General features: G+C 44.8%; 1 protein-coding gene across 1 annotated transcript in view; it reads right to left on the bottom strand.

Annotated features, from left to right (window-relative positions):
• Window positions 1-19411, bottom strand: part of LOC111952253 (reelin) — a 266162-nt gene that overhangs the window by 198302 nt on the left and 48449 nt on the right. Inside the window, 1 exon segment of the mRNA XM_070435040.1 lies at window positions 4930-5037. Coding sequence (XP_070291141.1) covers window positions 4930-5037 — 108 coding nt within the window.

Genomic DNA, 19411 nt, shown 5'->3' with positions numbered 1-19411 from the left:
TTAAAACTAACTAAACCGGTGTTTCGTTTTCATTTTGATACCCTAGACTAGAGGTTGAATGAACAAGGGCTCTGTTTGGAGAATAAGTTGAAAACTACTTCAACTCTTTAAAAGAAAATCTGCCATTCTTCTACTCTAAACATCGTGTGTGTTTCAAGCATGTCCAGCCTAACCGCTTTCAGAGTTTTACCAAGCTTCTGAAGCTAGACAGGCATCCGCACCTCTCGAACGCACGCAATCGCCACCGCAAACAGTCATGACGCGCCTCCTCACTGCCTAGTTCATGACGCCACCTTCAGTCCGGAGTGCATCAGCCGGACTGTGCAGTCCGGAGCTGCCACTCAGGTCGGAGCTGCCCACTCGTCCGGAGCTGCCCCCCTTCAGTCCGGGAGCTGCCTCGTTGTCCGGAGCTGCTTTTCAGTCCAGAGTTCCCCGTCTTCCCCTCGTCGTGAGCTACCTTCGTAGCTACCCTCTGTCGTGAGCTACCTCTCTGTCTTGAGCTACCTCTCTGTCTTGAGCTACCTCTCGTCCTGAGCTACCTCTCTGTCCTGAGCATCTCCTCTATCTAGGGGGGGCCTTGATGAAGGTCCTAGACCAAGGTCGGTCGGCGAGCGCCACTCAAAGGACGCTAAGGAGGGGCGACAAAGACAGTGGGAGAGTGTGTCCTCGTCCTGCGCCGGAGCCACCACTGCGGACGAGTGCCCACCCAGACCTCCCTGAGTTTTGAGGGTGGTTCGGAGTCCGCACCTCAAGGGGGGTACTGTAACGTCCTGATCAGAGTTCTTATGTGTTTTGCTTGTTTAGTGTTGGTCAGGACGTGAGCTGGGTGGGAATTCTTATGTTGTGTGTCTAGTTTGTCTGTTTCTGTGTCCAGCCTAAATGGTTCCAATCAGAGCAGCTGTCAATCGTTGTCCCTGAATTGAGAATCATATATAGGAGGCTTGTTTTGTGTTGGGATTTTGTGGGTGATTGCTTCCTGTCTCTGTGTTTGTGTTCTGCACCAGATAGGTCTGTCTCGCTTTTCACATTTGTTATTTTGTATTTTGTATAGTGTTCACGTATTCGTCTCTTTGTTTATTAAATATGTTGAACACTAGCCGCGCTGCATTTTGGTCCTCTCCTTCACCAATGGAAGAAAACCGTTACACGCGCTTTGTGACTTTGGAATTGTTTACCAAACGCGCTAACCAAAGTAGCTAATTGGACATAAATAACGGAATTATCGAACAAATCAAGCATTTACTGTGGACCTGGGATTCCTGGGAGTGCATTCTGATGAAGATCAGGGAATAGGGAATATTTATCATGTAATTTCTGGTTTCTGTTGACTCCAACATGGCGGCTAATTTGACTATTGTTCTGAGCTCCGTCTCAGATTATTGCATGGTTTGCTTTTTCCGTAAAGTTTTTTTGAAATCTGACACAGCGGTTGCATTAAGGAGAGGTATATCTATAATTCCATGTGTATAACTTGTATTATCATCTACATTTATGACGAGTATTTCTGTTGAAACGATGTGGCTATGCACTATCACTGGATGTTTTTGGAACTAGTAAATGTAACGCGCCAATGTAAACGCAGATTTTTTATATAAATATGAACTTTATTAAACAAAACATACATGTATTGTGTAACATGAAGTCCTATGAGTGTCATCTGATGAAGATCATCAAAGGTTAGTGATTCATTTTATCTCTAATTGTGCTTTTTGTGACTGCTATCTTTCTCTGGAAAAATGCCTGTGCTTATTGTGGTTTGGTGTGACCTAACATAATCGTTTGTAGTGCTTTCGCTGAAAAGCATATTTGAAATCAGACACTTGTGGGATTAACAACAAGATTACCTTTAAAATGGTATAAAACACATGTATGTCTGAGGAATTTTAATTATGAGATTTCTGTTGTTTTGAATTTGGCGCCCTGCACTTTCACTGGCTGTTGTCATATCGTCCCGTTACCGGGATTGCAGCCATAAGAAGTTTAAAGGACACATACAGACAGAATATGTCTTTGTCTGCCACTCTGGTTCTCTTCTTCAATTTTTTCTAAAACGGTCCTCCCTCTCCATCCTCTTTCTCCTTTCATCCTAAAGGACAGAGAGAGAGAGCGAAAGAGCGAGAGAGCGAGAGAGGGGATGTAGACTAGAGGAATCTGAGCAGAGCCACTGAACACATACAGTCAGTGCTTGACTTGGGATGAAAAAAAGTGCATTAGATTATCCATCCGTCCATTAGATTATGGTCACCAAAATTCACAAATGGCCTGCTATTGAGAACTCTGAGTATTTTAAGGGTTCATACATATTTTCCATGACTTCTCCATGACTTTTAACCACATTTTCATGACTATTATTATAGCCTACATGAAAAAGAAAGCATTATTGACACTTGAAGACTGCTGTGTCTTTTCCCATGTAGGCCTTCCATCTCTTGCCATTGTGCCATTGGTCAAGACACTTAACCCCCCCCCACACACACAGTTGTCAACATGTGGTCAACCCTCGATCTGTAGAGCTGCAGAGTGTGCAGGCTTGGCTTTTGATCAAGATCCTGTTGAGCAGCTGATGTTTAGGCTACAATATGGTTAGATGTTGACGTGAACAGAAGTCCCACACCCAGTAGCTATCCTGGAGGATGGTTGCCACCCTTGATATAAAATATAGCAACATTACAACCAAATACTTTTGTTTTTATTAAATGATTCCCTCATTCAATGAATCAGGGATAAAATGGATAAGGTAGGCTACTTCAAAGCTAGGTATCTAACTAAACATGTTTATATATAAGGCTAAAATATTTGTTTCAGGGGAGATCTATGCACATCAAGAAATTTGTCAGTTACGCTACGTTGTCACAAATGACATGGCTATTGTTTAATAGAGGGGAATCCCAGTTTTTCAACTGTGCAGATGTATTTAGTGGGAAGAAGGCGACATCGACCTTGATTCTTAGTTAGCTATAGTTAAGTAACAAGATAACTGCTACAAGTTACGTTTTGAATTGGCTATCTTATCTAGTTAGTCTGTCTGTCATTATACTGTACCTGCTGGTGAAATGTCGCGCTCTCTCTCCTATGGCCACTCGCACTGGCACACAAGCAGCACCCACAGACACACACTGAAGGGTCATTCTGATGAWGGCTTATATGTTGATTTTTCATTGATTGATAGGCTAATATTTAAGTGTTCCTTCATTAAATACATTACAAAAATTATGAAATAAATGCTTTCTCGTCACCTTACAAACCCAAATTTTACAACTTTCAACAGCGCGTCATGCGCATACAAGCTGGCCCATTTTCAATCTGCACAATCTCGAACTGACAGCCTACTGTCCCGCACAGATTCACAGACTAGTGGCAAATAAACTTGAACAAAGCCATATCCGAAAATGAATTCCCAATAGCCATCGCTATTCAATGCAGATCCCGCCTTCATTCCGCTTTGATCAACCTTCTTTGCCTTGGTGTTTGCATCTTTGAGGCGCCGTTTCGGCTCGCTGGACAACTCTGGCCCCAGTAGAGCTCTTCAGCTGAAACTAGAGTGGATGACTGAGTAGTCTAGTGACTACCACTGTTGAACTTTTCCGGCAGAGGATGAGACTGGCAGAATGGGCAGCTACCCATCAGTCTGTCAGTTTGTCCACACATTCTTCAAATGAATGAGTCACAGCTCAATTAGTCTCTGTGAAGTAAAGGTGACACAATGTTGGAGGCCCGGAGCTTGGACGCCTTCCCCAAAATCAGGGTTGCAAATTGTAAAGAACTCCAGTGGCGGAGGAAAAGACAGAGTGGACAGTTTGGGCACAGTTCTGGGACTGGAGCCCTGCTCTCTGTGTGGGTCCATTATGACCACAGGAGACCTCCATCCTGGCACACTGGGCTTCCCATCCGCTGATATCTCAATTTAGGCACTTTCTCGGTTCAACTCATAGACTACATTAACCTTACTGCGTTACAGTTCTTGRAACTGAGTTTCTCTGTTAGACCAAATTGTTTAACGATGTACATGGGGTTCCTGTGAATTCAGTCCTATAATTCAGTTAGGCTGCAAAACAGGCTTTAGATGGTCAGAATTGGAGCCCTATCGTTTCAGCCTCAAGCACCAGCAGGCACAAAGACTATGAATTAGTAAGTAAGCAAGAATTCAAGTCCTTGACCTTTTCTAAAAAATGTCAAACCCATGCCCAGTAAACACCAATGGTATCTATACAGCTATTGCATCCCAGAATCGAGCCATTCCATTTTTTCACTGAACTTCAAGCCCGTGGCTAACGCTGATGGTAGAGATAAAGCTATGACATTACAGGCATGTTTTCACAGGCCTTGTGTGTACATGTGACTGCTTGTCCTGTACACCAGCTGAGGATGAATTGTCATACTATAGTCAGTCAGTATGATCTCTTTCTCTATTTTCCACTGTTCCAACTTCTCCTGTGGTTTAGAATGTACTTCCCACATCCTTTAACAACACATGTAGTACCTCTGGTATTTCCCCACCTCTATGGACAGATCTCCGTTCCCTTCATTCTACAATCAAACAGCAAGAGTGTATCAACCCCAACCCCAGGCCACATCAACCCCAGTCTCATCCATCATAGCCTGTCTGACGCGCTGTGTGTGTTCTTTGGGTAGTGAGCTGTCTGACTGAGTCTGGACTGGGATCAGAGGCCTGTGGAGGAGGAACTGGGAGAACCTGGGATCTTAATACACTAAAGTGGTTTCCTTTCATTCATTTATGCATTGTTCTGTAAACATAGGGGGGGAAGTGATTTGCCAGTAACTGCTGATCAAGGAAAGGAAATCATATAATAGTCCACTATGGAATAGTCAACTGATTGTTCATCATTTAGGTCTAAGCTTCATAGTAGATGTCATTCGTTGGTTATCATACTGTTACTGAGGATGTCCAGAACTGATAGGTTGACTTACCGAAGCCGAAGGCAGCAGGAGCAGGGATAGGAGCAGACTGGACAGGAGTGGACGTGTAGAGACCGGTCACCAGCAGACCATCAAAATACATACTGGTGGAGACAGTCACTGTGGAGAGACAGAAACAAGAGTGTGAAGCACTGCTAAGTTATTTGGTCATCTTTTCTTCACACACATTGGAATAAACACACAAAGAAGCAAGCAACAGGCAAAATAGTAAATTCATAACAGCGTGTTGGAATAGAGAGCACTAGTAATGTTTTTTTTTGTTTGTAGGAACTAACTTGTTGGCCAATCCTATGGTGAAAATAATTGTGTTTTTGGAAAAATGCTAAAAAGAAGGTATGTGGTAAAAAACAGGTTTGTTCTATGAAATAATCTTCATCAGCTAAAAATTTCAATTTTGTGAAATTTGAAGCATTTATTAAAGTATGCAATAAAAACAAGTACATAATGCAGATAAAGGCTTCATAATTAATAAAGGTCATGTTAACGGACTGATATTATCATAGAACACAACATAAAGGTCATGTTAACTGACTGATATTATCATAGAACACAACATAAAGGTCATGTTAACTGACTGAATTATCATAGAACACAACATAAAGGTCATGTTAACTGACTGAATTATCATAGAACACAACATAAAGGTCATGTTAACTGACTGATATTATCATAGAACACAACATAAAGGTCATGTAACTGACTGAATATATCATAAACACAAATAAAGGTCATGTTAACTGACTGACATTATCATAGAACCACAACATAAAGGTCATGTTAACTGACTAATATTATCTCATAGAACACAACATAAAGACTTCATAATTCATAAAGGTCATGTTAACTGACTGATATTATCTCACAGAAACAAACATTTCAGACCTCCTTAGCCTGTTAACCTCAGACCATATTTTCAGCGTTTATCCCATATTCCCATTCTTTCTCCATTCATTTTCCCCATAGCAATGGCTGAAGGAAACAAAGGTAACTCATTTCTGGTTTTAAGGACTACAATCTGGCGAGCGCTATCGCAAAACAAGATAATATGAAGTTAATACAAAACACTCAAACCAGAGGTATGGCTCTAATTGCATTACCTCCCTGCAAAGTATCTTAATCACCAATTACTGTAAATGCTAATTACTTACAGGAGCAAGATCAAGGATCAACAACAACACTAAGTCCTAGTCCTGTAATTATTATGACAGAAATCCTACAAACACAGGCCCACCTCTCCAGTAACATACAGCAGACCACATACTGATGCTAGATAATTAGCCAGTGTGATGTGTATCTACCTGGCAGAGAACATACCCGCCACCAGCACTCCTTTAACACTCTCCCTGCTGCGAACGAGCCTAACGAGCACAGAGTGTTCACGAGGGTCTGGCAATTAGAGAGGGGGAGGGGTAGAGGGTAAAGGGGGTAAGGTGAGAAGGAGTCCCCTAAAATAGGGAGGGGGTTGTATAAATAACAATATTTGTATGGGAGAGAGGGAAGGGAGAGGGAGAGACGGAAAAGACGGAAGAGAGGTGGGGGCACAGATGTGAGTGCAGGTGCGGGGATGTTCCGGAGGTGGGGGTTGCACCCAGTTATAGATGCCAACTATGACAAATGTTACTCCACCCAACAAATAAGCCTACGGCAGCATAGGGAAAATGGCTTTCTGGTCTCTGTGGAGGTCCGGGTCAGATACTAGGAGTGTTCTGTTATCTGATCTAACCACCCACTCTTCCAAAGTGTGATATACCACAGTATACCTGCTGGGGAAATCAAAGATCCTTATTGATGAGTCAATGAAAGGGGTTTGATGAGCTAATCAGCTACAAGTCCAAATGTCACAGTGTTACTCGGGGACTAGCCAACCCATGCCAGGTAGCCACAGTGTAGCCCCGAGGAGCAGACAGTCGATCAACAGTGTATCCAGCAGGTTAACTAGCTATTGGTTTTCTGTATAAATCTAATTCTGATTGACAGGACCACAGTACCACAAGACTGCATTACTGGAGTTACTGTAAAACCTCACTAGCCACAGCAGGACTATATCAATGGATTTAAAACACCACAGGACAACTTCACTGTAATAAAATATCTCAGGACTACATGACTATTGAGTGACAGGACCACAGGACTACACAACTACACGATTACATCACTAGTGTAAAACATCACTGGACTAGACGACTATTGACTGACAGGACCACAGCACTACACGACTACATCACTACATCATTGACATAAAAACACCACAGGACTACATAGCTACATCACTGGAGTAAAAACAAACTAGCATCACTGACTTTGTGGCTCATGGCTTGGCCTGGTGCCAACCAGACAGATCCTATGGCAACGAGGGGAAAACCAAGGCTCTAAAGGAATACAGTACACTCCCAAAARGAATATGTGTCTGGCTGGGTTCTGTATGTTAAAGAAGAAAGAGAGAGGACCAAAGCTGACCCGGGATCCCACCTCAGTTTGTTATGGAACTGGGTGAAGGATGAGAGACAGAGACTCGTAGTGCAGTGGTGTGTGTAATACAATCTGTGTCTGGGTCTGTTTAGGTGTGGGGAATTTGGGGAAGCAAACTTCTGTGGCCTCATGTCTGTCTGTATGTCTCTGTCTGTCTCGGTCTACGGATGGTTGCGGTTCCAGTGGTGGACTGCATGACCCCAGTTGAAAAGTAGTCCCATTTATACTGACAAAAATCTAAACTTAACATGCACCAATTTCAACGATTTTACTGAGTTACGGTTCATATAAGGGAAACAGTCAATTGAAATACATGAATTAGGCCCTGATCTATAGATTTCACATGACTGGGCACGGGGCGCAGCCATGGGGCCTGGGAGGGCATAGGCCCACCCACTGGAGAGCCAGGCACAGCCAATCAGAAGGAGTGTTTCCCCACAAAAGGGCTTTATTACAAACAGAAATACTCCTTAGTTTCATCAGCTGTCCGTGTGGCTGGTCTCAGATGATCCTACAGGTGAAAAGCCAGATGTGGAGGTCCTGGGCTGGCGCGGTTAGACGTGGTCTGCAGTTGTGAGGCCGGTTGGACGTAGTTGGCAAATTCTCTAAAATTATATTGGGGATGGCTTACGGTAGAGAAATAAATATTCAATTCTCTGACAACAGCTCTAATGGACATTTCTGCAGTCAGCATGCCAATTGCACGCTCCCTCAAAACTTGAGACATCTGTGGCATTGTGTGTGACAAAACTGCACATTTTAGGAGTGGCCTTTAATTGTCACCAGCACAAGGTGCACCTGTGTAATGATCATGCTGTTTAATACGCTTCTTGATATGCCACACCTGTCAGGTGGATGGATTATCTTGGTAAAGGAGAATTGTTCACTAACAGGGATGTAAACACATTTCTGCACAACATTTGAGAGAAATAAGCTTTTTGTGCATATCGAATATTTCTGGGATCTTTCATTTAATCTATTGAAAGATGGGACCAACACCTTCGTTGTTGTTTATATTTTTGTTTAGTACATTTTTTTATTTTATTAATCAGTCACCCAATCAAGGCAGGGCCCACCAGTTACCCACATGGGTCCCTGCTTGTCAAACATCTCATTCCTTCCTCTTGGGCCAGCCACAGGCCTGGGACTAAGGGCTTAAGCCCCTGCATTAATCCAGCACTACACCTCCCTGTCTGTCCCCTCATCTCTTTCCTCACTCTCTCCTCCCTGTTGCATCCAGAGTATATGAGCGGAGTTGAGGTTGGAAATCCCGCTCATCGCTCCATGTCCTTTCCAACCACTCRGCTAAAAACCGCTCCACGCTCACAGAAAGAAAAACAAGCTCTTCAAATTCGCTCCATTCATTAAAATCACAATTTAACCAAAATCCATCAATTTTTTTGACTACCTGAACCTACAATTTGGTTTTGAAGTATTGAAACCAAATCATTTGATTTGGAAGAAAAGTCAACATGAAAAGGTGAATTTAAGAAGTGCACACCATTTCAGATAGGCTATATGTCATGTTAAACAGCATATAAACACTCTAAATAGGTCAGGAGCCAGACAGGGAGCCTACGAAGGAAAGACAATTAATTATTTAGGCTACATTTATTTCAATTATTTCAAGGCTATAGCCTGAAAATAAATATATTGTGAAGCATTTGCGAGTGTGACACAACACCATTTCATTGTATTTAATCATTATAGTGTATACATTGCGCATATGGGCTGTGGCTTACTTGGACTTCAATACAAATTAAACAGAAAATGCCTTATTAGGCTCAGTCTACAGTGTCTTTGAATTCATTTTTAGAAACAGGAGTGTGGCCTGTGTCTGTGGCTTCAGGGTCAAGCAATAGTGCTTGGAGAGCAGGCCAGCAGCAGAGAATATCATCTCCGCACTTGCAGAGGCACTGGGGATGCTAAACACCTACTGTCCCTCCTCCCTGTCTCTCCTCCCACTCTCTCCACCCACTCTCTCCTCTCGCTCCTCCCACTCTCTCCTCTCGCTCCTCCCTGTCTCTCCTCCCTGTCTCTCCTCCCTCTCCTTCTTCCCTCCTTCTCCTCCCTCTCTCTCACCCATCTCTCTTCTCTCTTTCTCTTCTCCCTCTCTTTCCTCCATGTCTGTCATCCCTCTCTCCCCTCCATCTCTCTCTCTCCTCCCTCTCTCCCCTCCCTCTCTCTCCTCCCTCTCTCTCCTCCCTCTCGCTCCTCCCTGTCTCTCCTCCCTGTCTCTCCTCCCTGTCTCTTCTCCCTCTTTCTGATCCCGTCTCTCTCATCCATGTCTCTCCTCCCTCTCCCCTCCTTCTCCTCCCTCTCTCTCACCCCCTCTCTTCCTCCATGTCTGTCATACCTCTCTCCCTCCTCCTCCCTCTCTCTCCTTCCTCTCTCTCCTCTCTCCCCTCCCTCCTCTCCTTCCTCTCTCTTCCCTGTCTTTCCCTCTCGCTCCTCCCTGCATCACTCCTCATCTCCCCCCTTGTCTCTCTCCCAATCTTCCCACTCCAGCCTTTGTTAATCTTTCTCCACACTCCAGTCAAATTGGGCATGCTCCGCTCCTCTCTGGATACTTGTCTCTCTCCTCCCTGTCTCTTCTCCCTGTCCCTCCTCCCGCTTCTCCTCCTGTCTTTTCTCCCTGCCCTCCTCCCCTCTCTCCTCCCTGTCCTCCTCCCACTCTCTCTCTCGCTCCCCCCTCTCTCCTCCCTGTCTCACCTCCCTCTCTCTTCCCCCTCTCTCTCTCCTTCCTTTCTCTTCTCCCTCTCTTTCAAAACCGCTCACTCCTCCCCTCTCTCCTCCCTCTCACTCCTACGCTGTCTCTCCTCCCTGTCTCTCCCCTCTCTCTCCTCCCTGTCTCTCCTCCCTGTCTCTTCTACCTCTTTCTCATCTGTCTCTCTCAACCATGTCTCTCCTCCCCCTCTTCCCTCCCTCTTCTCCCTCCCTCTTCTCCATGTCTGTCATCTCTCTCCCTCCTCCCTCTCTCCTCCCTCTCTCCCCCTCTCTCCCCCCTATCTCTTCCCTGTCTGTTTTCCCTCTCGCTCCTCCCTGTCTCACTCCTCGTCTCTCCCCTTGTCTCGCTCCCACTCTTTCTACCCCCTATCTCTCTCCTCCCTGTCTCTACCCTGGTCTCTCCCCAACCTGTCTCTACTCTGGTATCCCTCCTCCCATTGTTTTCTGTTCTCCCTCCTCCATTTGTCAACCTTCTCCTCCTCTCTCTCCTCTCCTGGCTTTTTTTTTCGGGTGGGGGCTGTTTACAGATAAAATATCAGTTAATATATTCAGTTTATATACAGTGCATTCAGAAAGTATTCATACTCCTTGAATTATTCCACATATTGTTGTGTTACAGCCTGAATTAAAAACGTATTACATTTTTTTAAATCCCTCACACTACCCACAATAACCCATAATGACGAAGGTAAAACATGTTTTTAGAAATTGTAGAACATGTATTGAAAATAAATACAGAAATATTTAATTTACATAAGTATTCACAACCCTGAGTCAATGTAGAAGCACCTTTGGCGGCGATAACCGATGTAATTCTTTTTGGGTAAGTCTCTAAGAGGTTTGCACACCTGGATCGTACAATATTTGCTCATTATTCTTTTTTAAATTCTTCAAGCTGTGTCAAGTTGATTGTTGATCATTGCTAGACAGCCATTTTCAAGTTTTGCCATGGATTTTCAACCGATTGCGTCCAGGACAAAAAGTTAAATTCTTTGCCACATTTTTTGCAATATCACCTAATTGCGTGATTGCAAAGAGGAGGCATGTTTTGGAATAAAAGTAAGAAATAAATACAGAGAAATTATCATATTGATCAAATACGATTTTGTAATAGTAGAATTGGTATGTAAAAATAAAGAAACAAAAAGAGGTGGCCTACATCCCCAACTCCACATCACAATACCCCAAACATGTCTCCGTCCAGCTCTCTCCTGGCTTTTAGACAAAAACAGCTTTTAGTACTAAACATCCTCCACTGTCCTGCATGTCCCTACATGTCCCTATATACTGTAATCATACCACTACCTGTCCATATATACTGTAATCATACCACCAACTGTCCCTATATACTGTAATCATACCACTACCTTCCCATATATACTGTAATCATACCACCACCTAATCCTATATACTATAATCATACCAATACATGTCCCTATATACTGTAATTATACCACTACCTGTCCATATATACTGTAATCATACCACCACGACCTAACCCTATATACTATAATCATACCACCACCTGTCCCTATATACTGTAATCAATACCACTATGTCCATATATACTGTAATCATCCACCACCTTCCCTAATACTGTATTCATACCACTACCTGTCCATATATATGTAATCATACCACCACTACCTGTCCCTATATACTGTAATCATACCACACTACCTGTCCCTATATATACTGTAATCATACCACCATACCTGTCCATATATACTGTAATCCATACACCACTCATTCGCCTAATATAACTGTAATCATACCACTACCTGTCCATATATACTGTAATAATACCACTAAATGTCCATATATACTGTAATCATACCAATACCTGTCCCTATATACTGTAATCATACCATTCATGTCCATATATACTGCAATAATACCACCACCACCTCTATCCCTATAAAATGTAATCATACAACATACTTTCCCTATATACTGTAATCATACCAACACATGTCCATACAAACTGTAATCATAACAGTACCTGTCCCTATATACTGTAATTATACCACAACCTGTCCCTATATACTGTAATCATACCATCACATGTCCCTATATAATGTAATTATACCCCCACCTGTCCCTATATACTGCAATCATACCACCATTGACTGCTGCTTTTCAATATACTGTAGCTGAAACATAGTATTTTTCTGTACCGTATTTATCTATCTATTTTCAACTTCACAAGTCTATCTAGGCTCCGCAAGCTGCTGGTGTGGCATGTAATGGTTGAGTGAAAAGCCAGTGTTTCCTACGGAGGGTATGATTTAATTTCCAGCATTGTGTTTGAAAGCATTATATTTATGACATTCAATACATCGTGTACAACACACCTATTACACCGCAGCTCAGGAAAGTAGTGCATTCAAAATGCTCTCACATTCACAATCACAAGCAACCATCACACTTATACTGATTTTCTCCCCCGCACCTGTGCTAGTTTCTACATTCTACATGACCTGCATGCTGAGGTTATCCACTTCACTCCCCCACACCCACATACACACACACCCACCCGTCCAACATCAGAGTTTGTTGAAAGGGATTTTCTCACTCTCTCTCTCCTCTCTTTCCCTTTCTCCCTCCCTCTCATTCATAGAACTGTGTTAATAGTGCTCTGTCTCTAATACCTCTGCATGCATTTTCTACTCCTTCACTGCAGTGGTACCTGAAGTCTGTTTGATGTAGAGGYGAATGAGCGGAGGGGGAGGGGCAAGGGTTAAAACAAGAACAGAGGCCCAGGGAGATGGATGGGGAAGCGAGGATGGAGATGGGTGGATGGAGGGATGGAAGGGAGATATGGGGTAGTGGAGTAGTAGTCCATAGAGACTAGCGCTTCGATCAATACCGATGCAAGATCTGCATTATTTAGACAGGGCTTCTGTATGTGTGTGTGTCTGTCTGTCTGTATCCCCTGACAGGTAAGATCTGATTGGCTTATGTGTCTAGTCCATTCCATCCATGGGTGAGAGAAGAGTGATACAGCGCGCACACACACACACCACACAACACACCACACACCACACACACACACACACACACACACACACACACCACACACACACACACACCACACACACACACACACACACACACACACACACACACACACACACACACACACACACACACACACACACCACACACACAACACACACACACACACAGACAGACACCCTTCATATATCTAAAGAGCAGGGTGGAAGGCCTTTGAAGGTAGCCTTAACATTCCTGCCCATACTTCATCTCTGACTGGTCTTCTCTGGGCCAAGAGGAATAACAAGAGCTTCATCAATAACACTCTTATCCAAGACCTAAGTGTATTTGTGTGTGTGTGCGTACATGTGTGTGTGTGAGAGATAGCCTGTGTGTGTAGACAAAGCAGATGTTTGCATGGTTCAGCCAAATATCTGGGTGGAATTGTTCAGCTAAGCATTCCATGTGGTGGGTGTCAAGAGGGAACAGTTCTGCTACAAGTACAAGGTGTATGGGTGGAGAGAGAGCGAGGGAGAAAGAGAGAGACAGAGAGAGAGAGATATAGTAGAGAGAGAGAAGAGAACTAGAGAGGAGAGAACTAGAGAGAGAAAGATCTTAAGTGATTAATATACACAATTTGTTCTACTGCTGTGATATGCACTTCACAAAAATCTGTCAGAAAATGATTGACTGATCGCCATTGCTAAAGCAAGTGAAATACATAAAAAAACTCAAGTGAAATAAACAATACAAAAAATGTCAGTAAACATAGCCTGTCTTCTCTTGAGAGCCAGGTCTGCCTACGGCGGCCTTTCTCAATAGCAAGGCTATGCTCACTGACTCTGTACATAGTCAAAGCTTTCCTTAATTTTGGGTCAGTCACAGTGGTCAGGTATTCTGCCACTGTGTACTCTCTGTTTAGGGCCAACTAGTGATCTAGTTTGCTCAGTTTTTTTGTTAATTCTTTCCAATGTGTCAAGTAATTATATTTTTGTTTTCCCATGATTTGGTTGGGTCTAATTGTGTTACGGTCCTGGGTCTCTATGGGGTCTGTTCGTGTTTGCGAACAGAGCCTCAGGACCAGCTTGCTTAGGGAACTCTTCTCCAGGTTCATCTCTCTGTAGGTGATGGGTTTGAGAATCACTTCCTTGTAGGTGGTTGTAGATAATTAGCGGGTATCGGCCTAATCTGCTCTGCTTGCATTAGTTGGTGTTTAACTTTGTGCACTGAGGATATTTTTGCAGAATTCTGCATGGAGAGTCTCAGTTTGGTGTTTGTCCCATTTTGTGAATTCTTGGTTGGTGAGCAGACCCCAGGCCTCACAACCATAAAGGGTTTAGACAGATCCTAATCGCTATGTCAAGTTCTATGTTCCTTTTGATGGCATAGAAGTCCCTTCTAGCCTTGTCTCTCAGATCGTTCACAGCTTTGTGGAAGTTACCTGTGGCGCTGATGTTAAGGTATGTATAGTTTTTTTGTGTGCTGTAGGGCAATGGTGTCTGGTATTTGTGGTCCTGGCGACTGGACCTTTTTTGGAACACCATTATTTTGGTCTTACCGAGATTTACTGTCAGGGCCCAGGTCTGACATAATATCTAGGTGCTGCTGTTGGCCCTCCTACAACCAAATCGCCCTCCTGCGGTGGGGACAGAAGCACCAGATCATCAGGAAACAGTAAACATTTGACTTCAGTAGGGTGAGGCCTGGTGTGTTTTTTCCCCTCCCTCCCTCCCTCCCTCCCTCCCTCCCTCCCTCCCTCCCTCCTCCCTCCCCCCTCCCTCCCTCCCTCCCTCCTCCCTCCCTCCCTCCCTCCTCCTCCCTCAGCAGGGCTCTGCTCTGTTCTACTGTGATCTGACACAGAGCTCTCCAGTTCTCTTCCCTCTCATCCCTCTATTCTCCTCACTTCTTCCATAGTATCACCTTTCTGTTCTCCTGTTCAGATTGAGTGTCGGTTAAAATGGACCGCCCACAGTCCCTTATTTACCCGATACGCACCAGTCCAATACACTGCCTTCAGTATGTTCTACGGGCACCGAAGACATGGATGTCAATTATGGCAGCCCCCCGCACCTCTCTGATTCAGAGGGGTTGGGTTAAAGCGCGAAGACACATTTCAGTTGAAGGCCTTCAGTTGTACAACTGGCTAGGTCTCCCCTTTCCCGTTTCTCCCTAGGCGCTGTACTGCAGGATGTAGTATTAAAGTAGTGAGTGCTACGCCTCATTACAGACACACACGGCTGGTGTTCTTGGGCTCCTGAGCCTCCAGCTCCTCAACTATTGATGGGCTTGGGGCCGCCCTACCCCTACAAGCCTCTCCTAGCGTCATTCTTCTTCTTCCCCTCTTCTGCTCTCCTCTCCTAGCCTTCCTCTCCTACCCCCTTCTCTCCTCTCCTAGCCTCACCTAGCCTCCTCTCCTACCGTCTCCTAGCCTACTCCTCTCCTCTCCTACCCCTCCTACCATCTCAGAGCCTCCTGCTCTCCTCTCCTACCCCCTCCTCCCTCTCCTAGCCCTTCTTTCTCCTTACCCTCCTAGGCTCTTCATCCCCTCTGAGCCAACCCAGCCTGCTCACACAGATAGGCACGCTAATAACACCACCAGTTAGCTACACAAATACACCAACAACACAGCAAGCTACATAACACTCCACAGCCCTGTATTTCTGCTGCAACCATTAAGAATAAGACCACAGCACATATAGAATACAATGAGCTGCATTACACACTAACTAAACAAAGATTGAGAACGTTTAGTGGTCATCAGCTATTCCTTTAGCTCGATAATCTACCGGCACTTTTGTGCAACGCGACTCGGACCGGAGCATTCCGGGACTTTTTTTCTCTCAGTTTCCCCGGATTCCAGCCGCAGGCTCTGGACACTTGCACCTTGATTTCGCAGCTAGCTAGCTGCAAACCGTGTGACTATGGCTTACGTCGACCCCGGAGCAAACTCAAATCATTCTGGAGCTAGCCAGCTGAGGAGTTCCATCACCATCCGGACCCGTTTCTTTTGTTGCTGCTGCAGATACGGAACCCCACCGGGCCTTCACGAACTGACTGCCGCGACTGACTGCCGACGTTATCTGCCCGAGGGATTTATCCAACTGGCACCTCCGTCCCGACGTTACCTGAACGCTCATCTGAGCCCGCTACGTTAGCTGTCTTATCGGCTGCTATCTGAACAAGTATATCGGAACTATTATTATTATTATTATTTTTTTTTTTTTTTTTTCCTTGGGTCACTATATCTATTTTGCCAATTGGATTGATCCCCTCTACCACACGGACCCCACTACACGGAACCCCACTAACCTACCGACGGAAACGCCGAGGATCTACAAACAGACCTCCATCCTATGCTGCTACCGATAGCCATATACCCGGCCAGCTGTCTGGATCGCCACGACCCCAACCAACCTCTACTCACTGGACCCCTATTGATCACTCGATTAGCATGCCTCTCCTTAATGTAAATATGCCTTGTCCATTGCTGTTCTGGTTAGTGTTTATTGGCTTATTTCACTGTAGAGATTCTAGCCCTGCTCTCTATACCATACCAACCTCTCAGTTCACCACCCACATATGCGATGACATCACCTTGTTTCAATGATGTTTCTAAGAGACAATATCTCTCTCATCATCACTCAATACCTAGGTTTACCTCCACTGTATTCACATCCTACCATACCTTTGTCTGTACATTATTCCTTTAAACTATTTTATCGCCCCCAGAAACTTCCTTTTACTCTCTGCTCTAGTAGCTCTAGGCGACCAATTCTCATAGCTTTTAGCCGTACCCTTATCCTACTCCTCCTCTGTTCCTCTGGTGATGTAGAGGTGAATCCAGGCCCCTGCAGTACCTGGCTCCACTCCTATTCCCCAGGCGCTCTCTTTTGATGACTTCTGTAACCGTAATAGCCTTGGCTTCATGCATGTTAACATTAGAAGCCTCCTCCCTAAGTTTGTTTTGTTCACTGCTTTAGCACACTCTGCCAACCCGGATGTTTTAGCCGTGTCTGAATCCTGGCTTAGAAAGACCACCAAAAATTCAGACATTTTCATCCCCCAATTACAAGATTTTCAGACAAGATAGAACGGCAAAGGGGCGGTGTTGCAATCTACTGCAAAGACTGCCTGCAGAGTTCTGTTATACTATCCAGGTCTGTTCCCAAACAATTTGAACTTCTACTTTTAAAAATCCACCTCTCTAAAAACAAGTCTCTCACCGTTGCCGCCTGCTATAGACCCCCTCTGCCCCCAGCTGTGCTCTGGACACTATATGTGAACTGATTGCCCCCCATCTATCTTCAAGAGCTCGTGCTGCTAGGCGACCTAAATTTGAACATGCTCAACACCCCAGCACACCTACAATCTAAGCTTGATGCCCTCAATCTCACACAAATTATCAATGAACCTACCAGGTACCACCCCAATTCCGTAACACGGGGTACCCTCATAGATACAATCCCTAACAAACTTGCCCTCCAAATACACCTCTGCTGTTTTCAACCAAGATCTCAGCGATCACTGCCTCATTGCCTGCATCCGTTAATGGGTCAGCGGTCAAACGACCTCCACTCATCACTGTCAAACGCTCCCTGAAACACTTCAGCGAGCAGGCCTTTCTAATCGACCTGGCCGGTCATCCTGGAAGGATATTGATCTCATCCGTCAGTAGAGGATGCCTGGTCATTTTTAAAAAATGCCTTCCTCACCATCTTGAATAAGCATGCCCCATTCAAGAAATTTAGAACCAGGAACAGATATAGCCCTTGGTTCTCTCCTGACCTGACTGCCTTAACCAACAGAAAAACATCCTATGGCGTTCTGCATTAGCATCGAACAGCCCCCGTATATGCAACTTTTCAGAGGGAAGCCAGAAACCAATATACACAGGCCGATTGAACAGCCAAGGCTAGCTTTTTCAAGCAGAAATTTGCTTCCTGCAACACAAATTCAAAAAAGTTCTGGGACACCGTAAAGTCCATGGAGAATAAGAACACCTCCTCCCAGCTTTCCAACCGCTCTGAAGATAGGAAACACTCGTCACCACCGACAAACCACTATAATTGAGAATTTCAATAAGCATTTTTCTACGGCTGGCCATGCTTTCCACCTGGCTACCCCTACCCGGACAACAGCACTGCCCTCCCCTCTGCTACTCGCCCAAGCCTTTCCCCATTTCTCTTTCTCCCAAATACAGTCAGCTGATTGTTCTAAATGAGCTGCAAAATCTGGACCCTTAACAATCAGCCGGGCTAGATAATCTGGACCCTTTCTTTCTAAAACTATCTGCTGAAATTGTTGCCACCCCTATTACTAGCCTCTTCAACCTCTCTTTCGTGTCGTCTGAGATCCCCAAAGATTGGAAAGCAGCTGCGGTTATCCCCCTCTTCAAAGGGGGGACACCCTTGACCCTAACTGCTACAGACCTATATCTATCCTACCCTGCCTTTCTAAAGTCTTCGAAAGCCAAGTCAACAAACAGATTACCGACCATTTCGAATCCCACCACACCTTCTCCGCTATGCAATCTGGTTTCAGAGCTGGTCATGGGTGCACCTCAGCCACGCTCAAGGTCATAAACGATATCGTAACCGCCATCGATAGGAAACAATACTGTGCAGCCGTATTCATTGACCTGGCCAAGGCTTTTGACTCTGTCAATCACACATCCTCATTGGCAGACTCGACAGCCTTGGTTTCTCTAATGATTGCCTCGCCTGGTTCACCAACTACTTCTCTGATCGAGTTCAGTGTGTCAAATCGGGGGGTCTGTGTCCGGCCTCTGGCAGTCTCTATGGGGGTGCCACAGGGTTCAATTCTTGGACCGACTCTCTTCTCTGTTTACATCAATGATGTCGCTCTTGCTGCTGGTGATTCTCTGATCCACCTCTACGCAGACGACACTATTCTGCATACTTCTGGCCCTTCTTTTGACACTGTGTTAACAACCCTCCAGGCGAGCTTCAATGCCATACAACTCTCCTTCCGTGGCCTCCAACTGCTCTTAAATACAAGTAAAACCAAATGCATGCTCTTCAAACGATCGCTGCCTGCTCCTGCCCGCCTGTCCAACATCACTACTTTGGACGGCTCTGACTTAGAATATGTGGCAACTACAAATACCTAGGTGTCTGGTTAGACTGTAAACTCTCCTTCCAGACTCACATCAACATCTCCAATCCAAAGTCAAATCAGAATTGGCTTCCTATTCCGCAACAAAGCATCCTTTACTCATGCTGCAAACATACCCTTGTAAAACTGACCATCCTACCCATCC

Source organism: Salvelinus sp. IW2-2015, linkage group LG26 (genome assembly GCF_002910315.2).
Source record: "Salvelinus sp. IW2-2015 linkage group LG26, ASM291031v2, whole genome shotgun sequence".
NCBI classification, from domain to species: domain Eukaryota; kingdom Metazoa; phylum Chordata; class Actinopteri; order Salmoniformes; family Salmonidae; genus Salvelinus; species Salvelinus sp. IW2-2015.
This window is presented reverse-complemented; position numbering and strand designations above follow the sequence as displayed.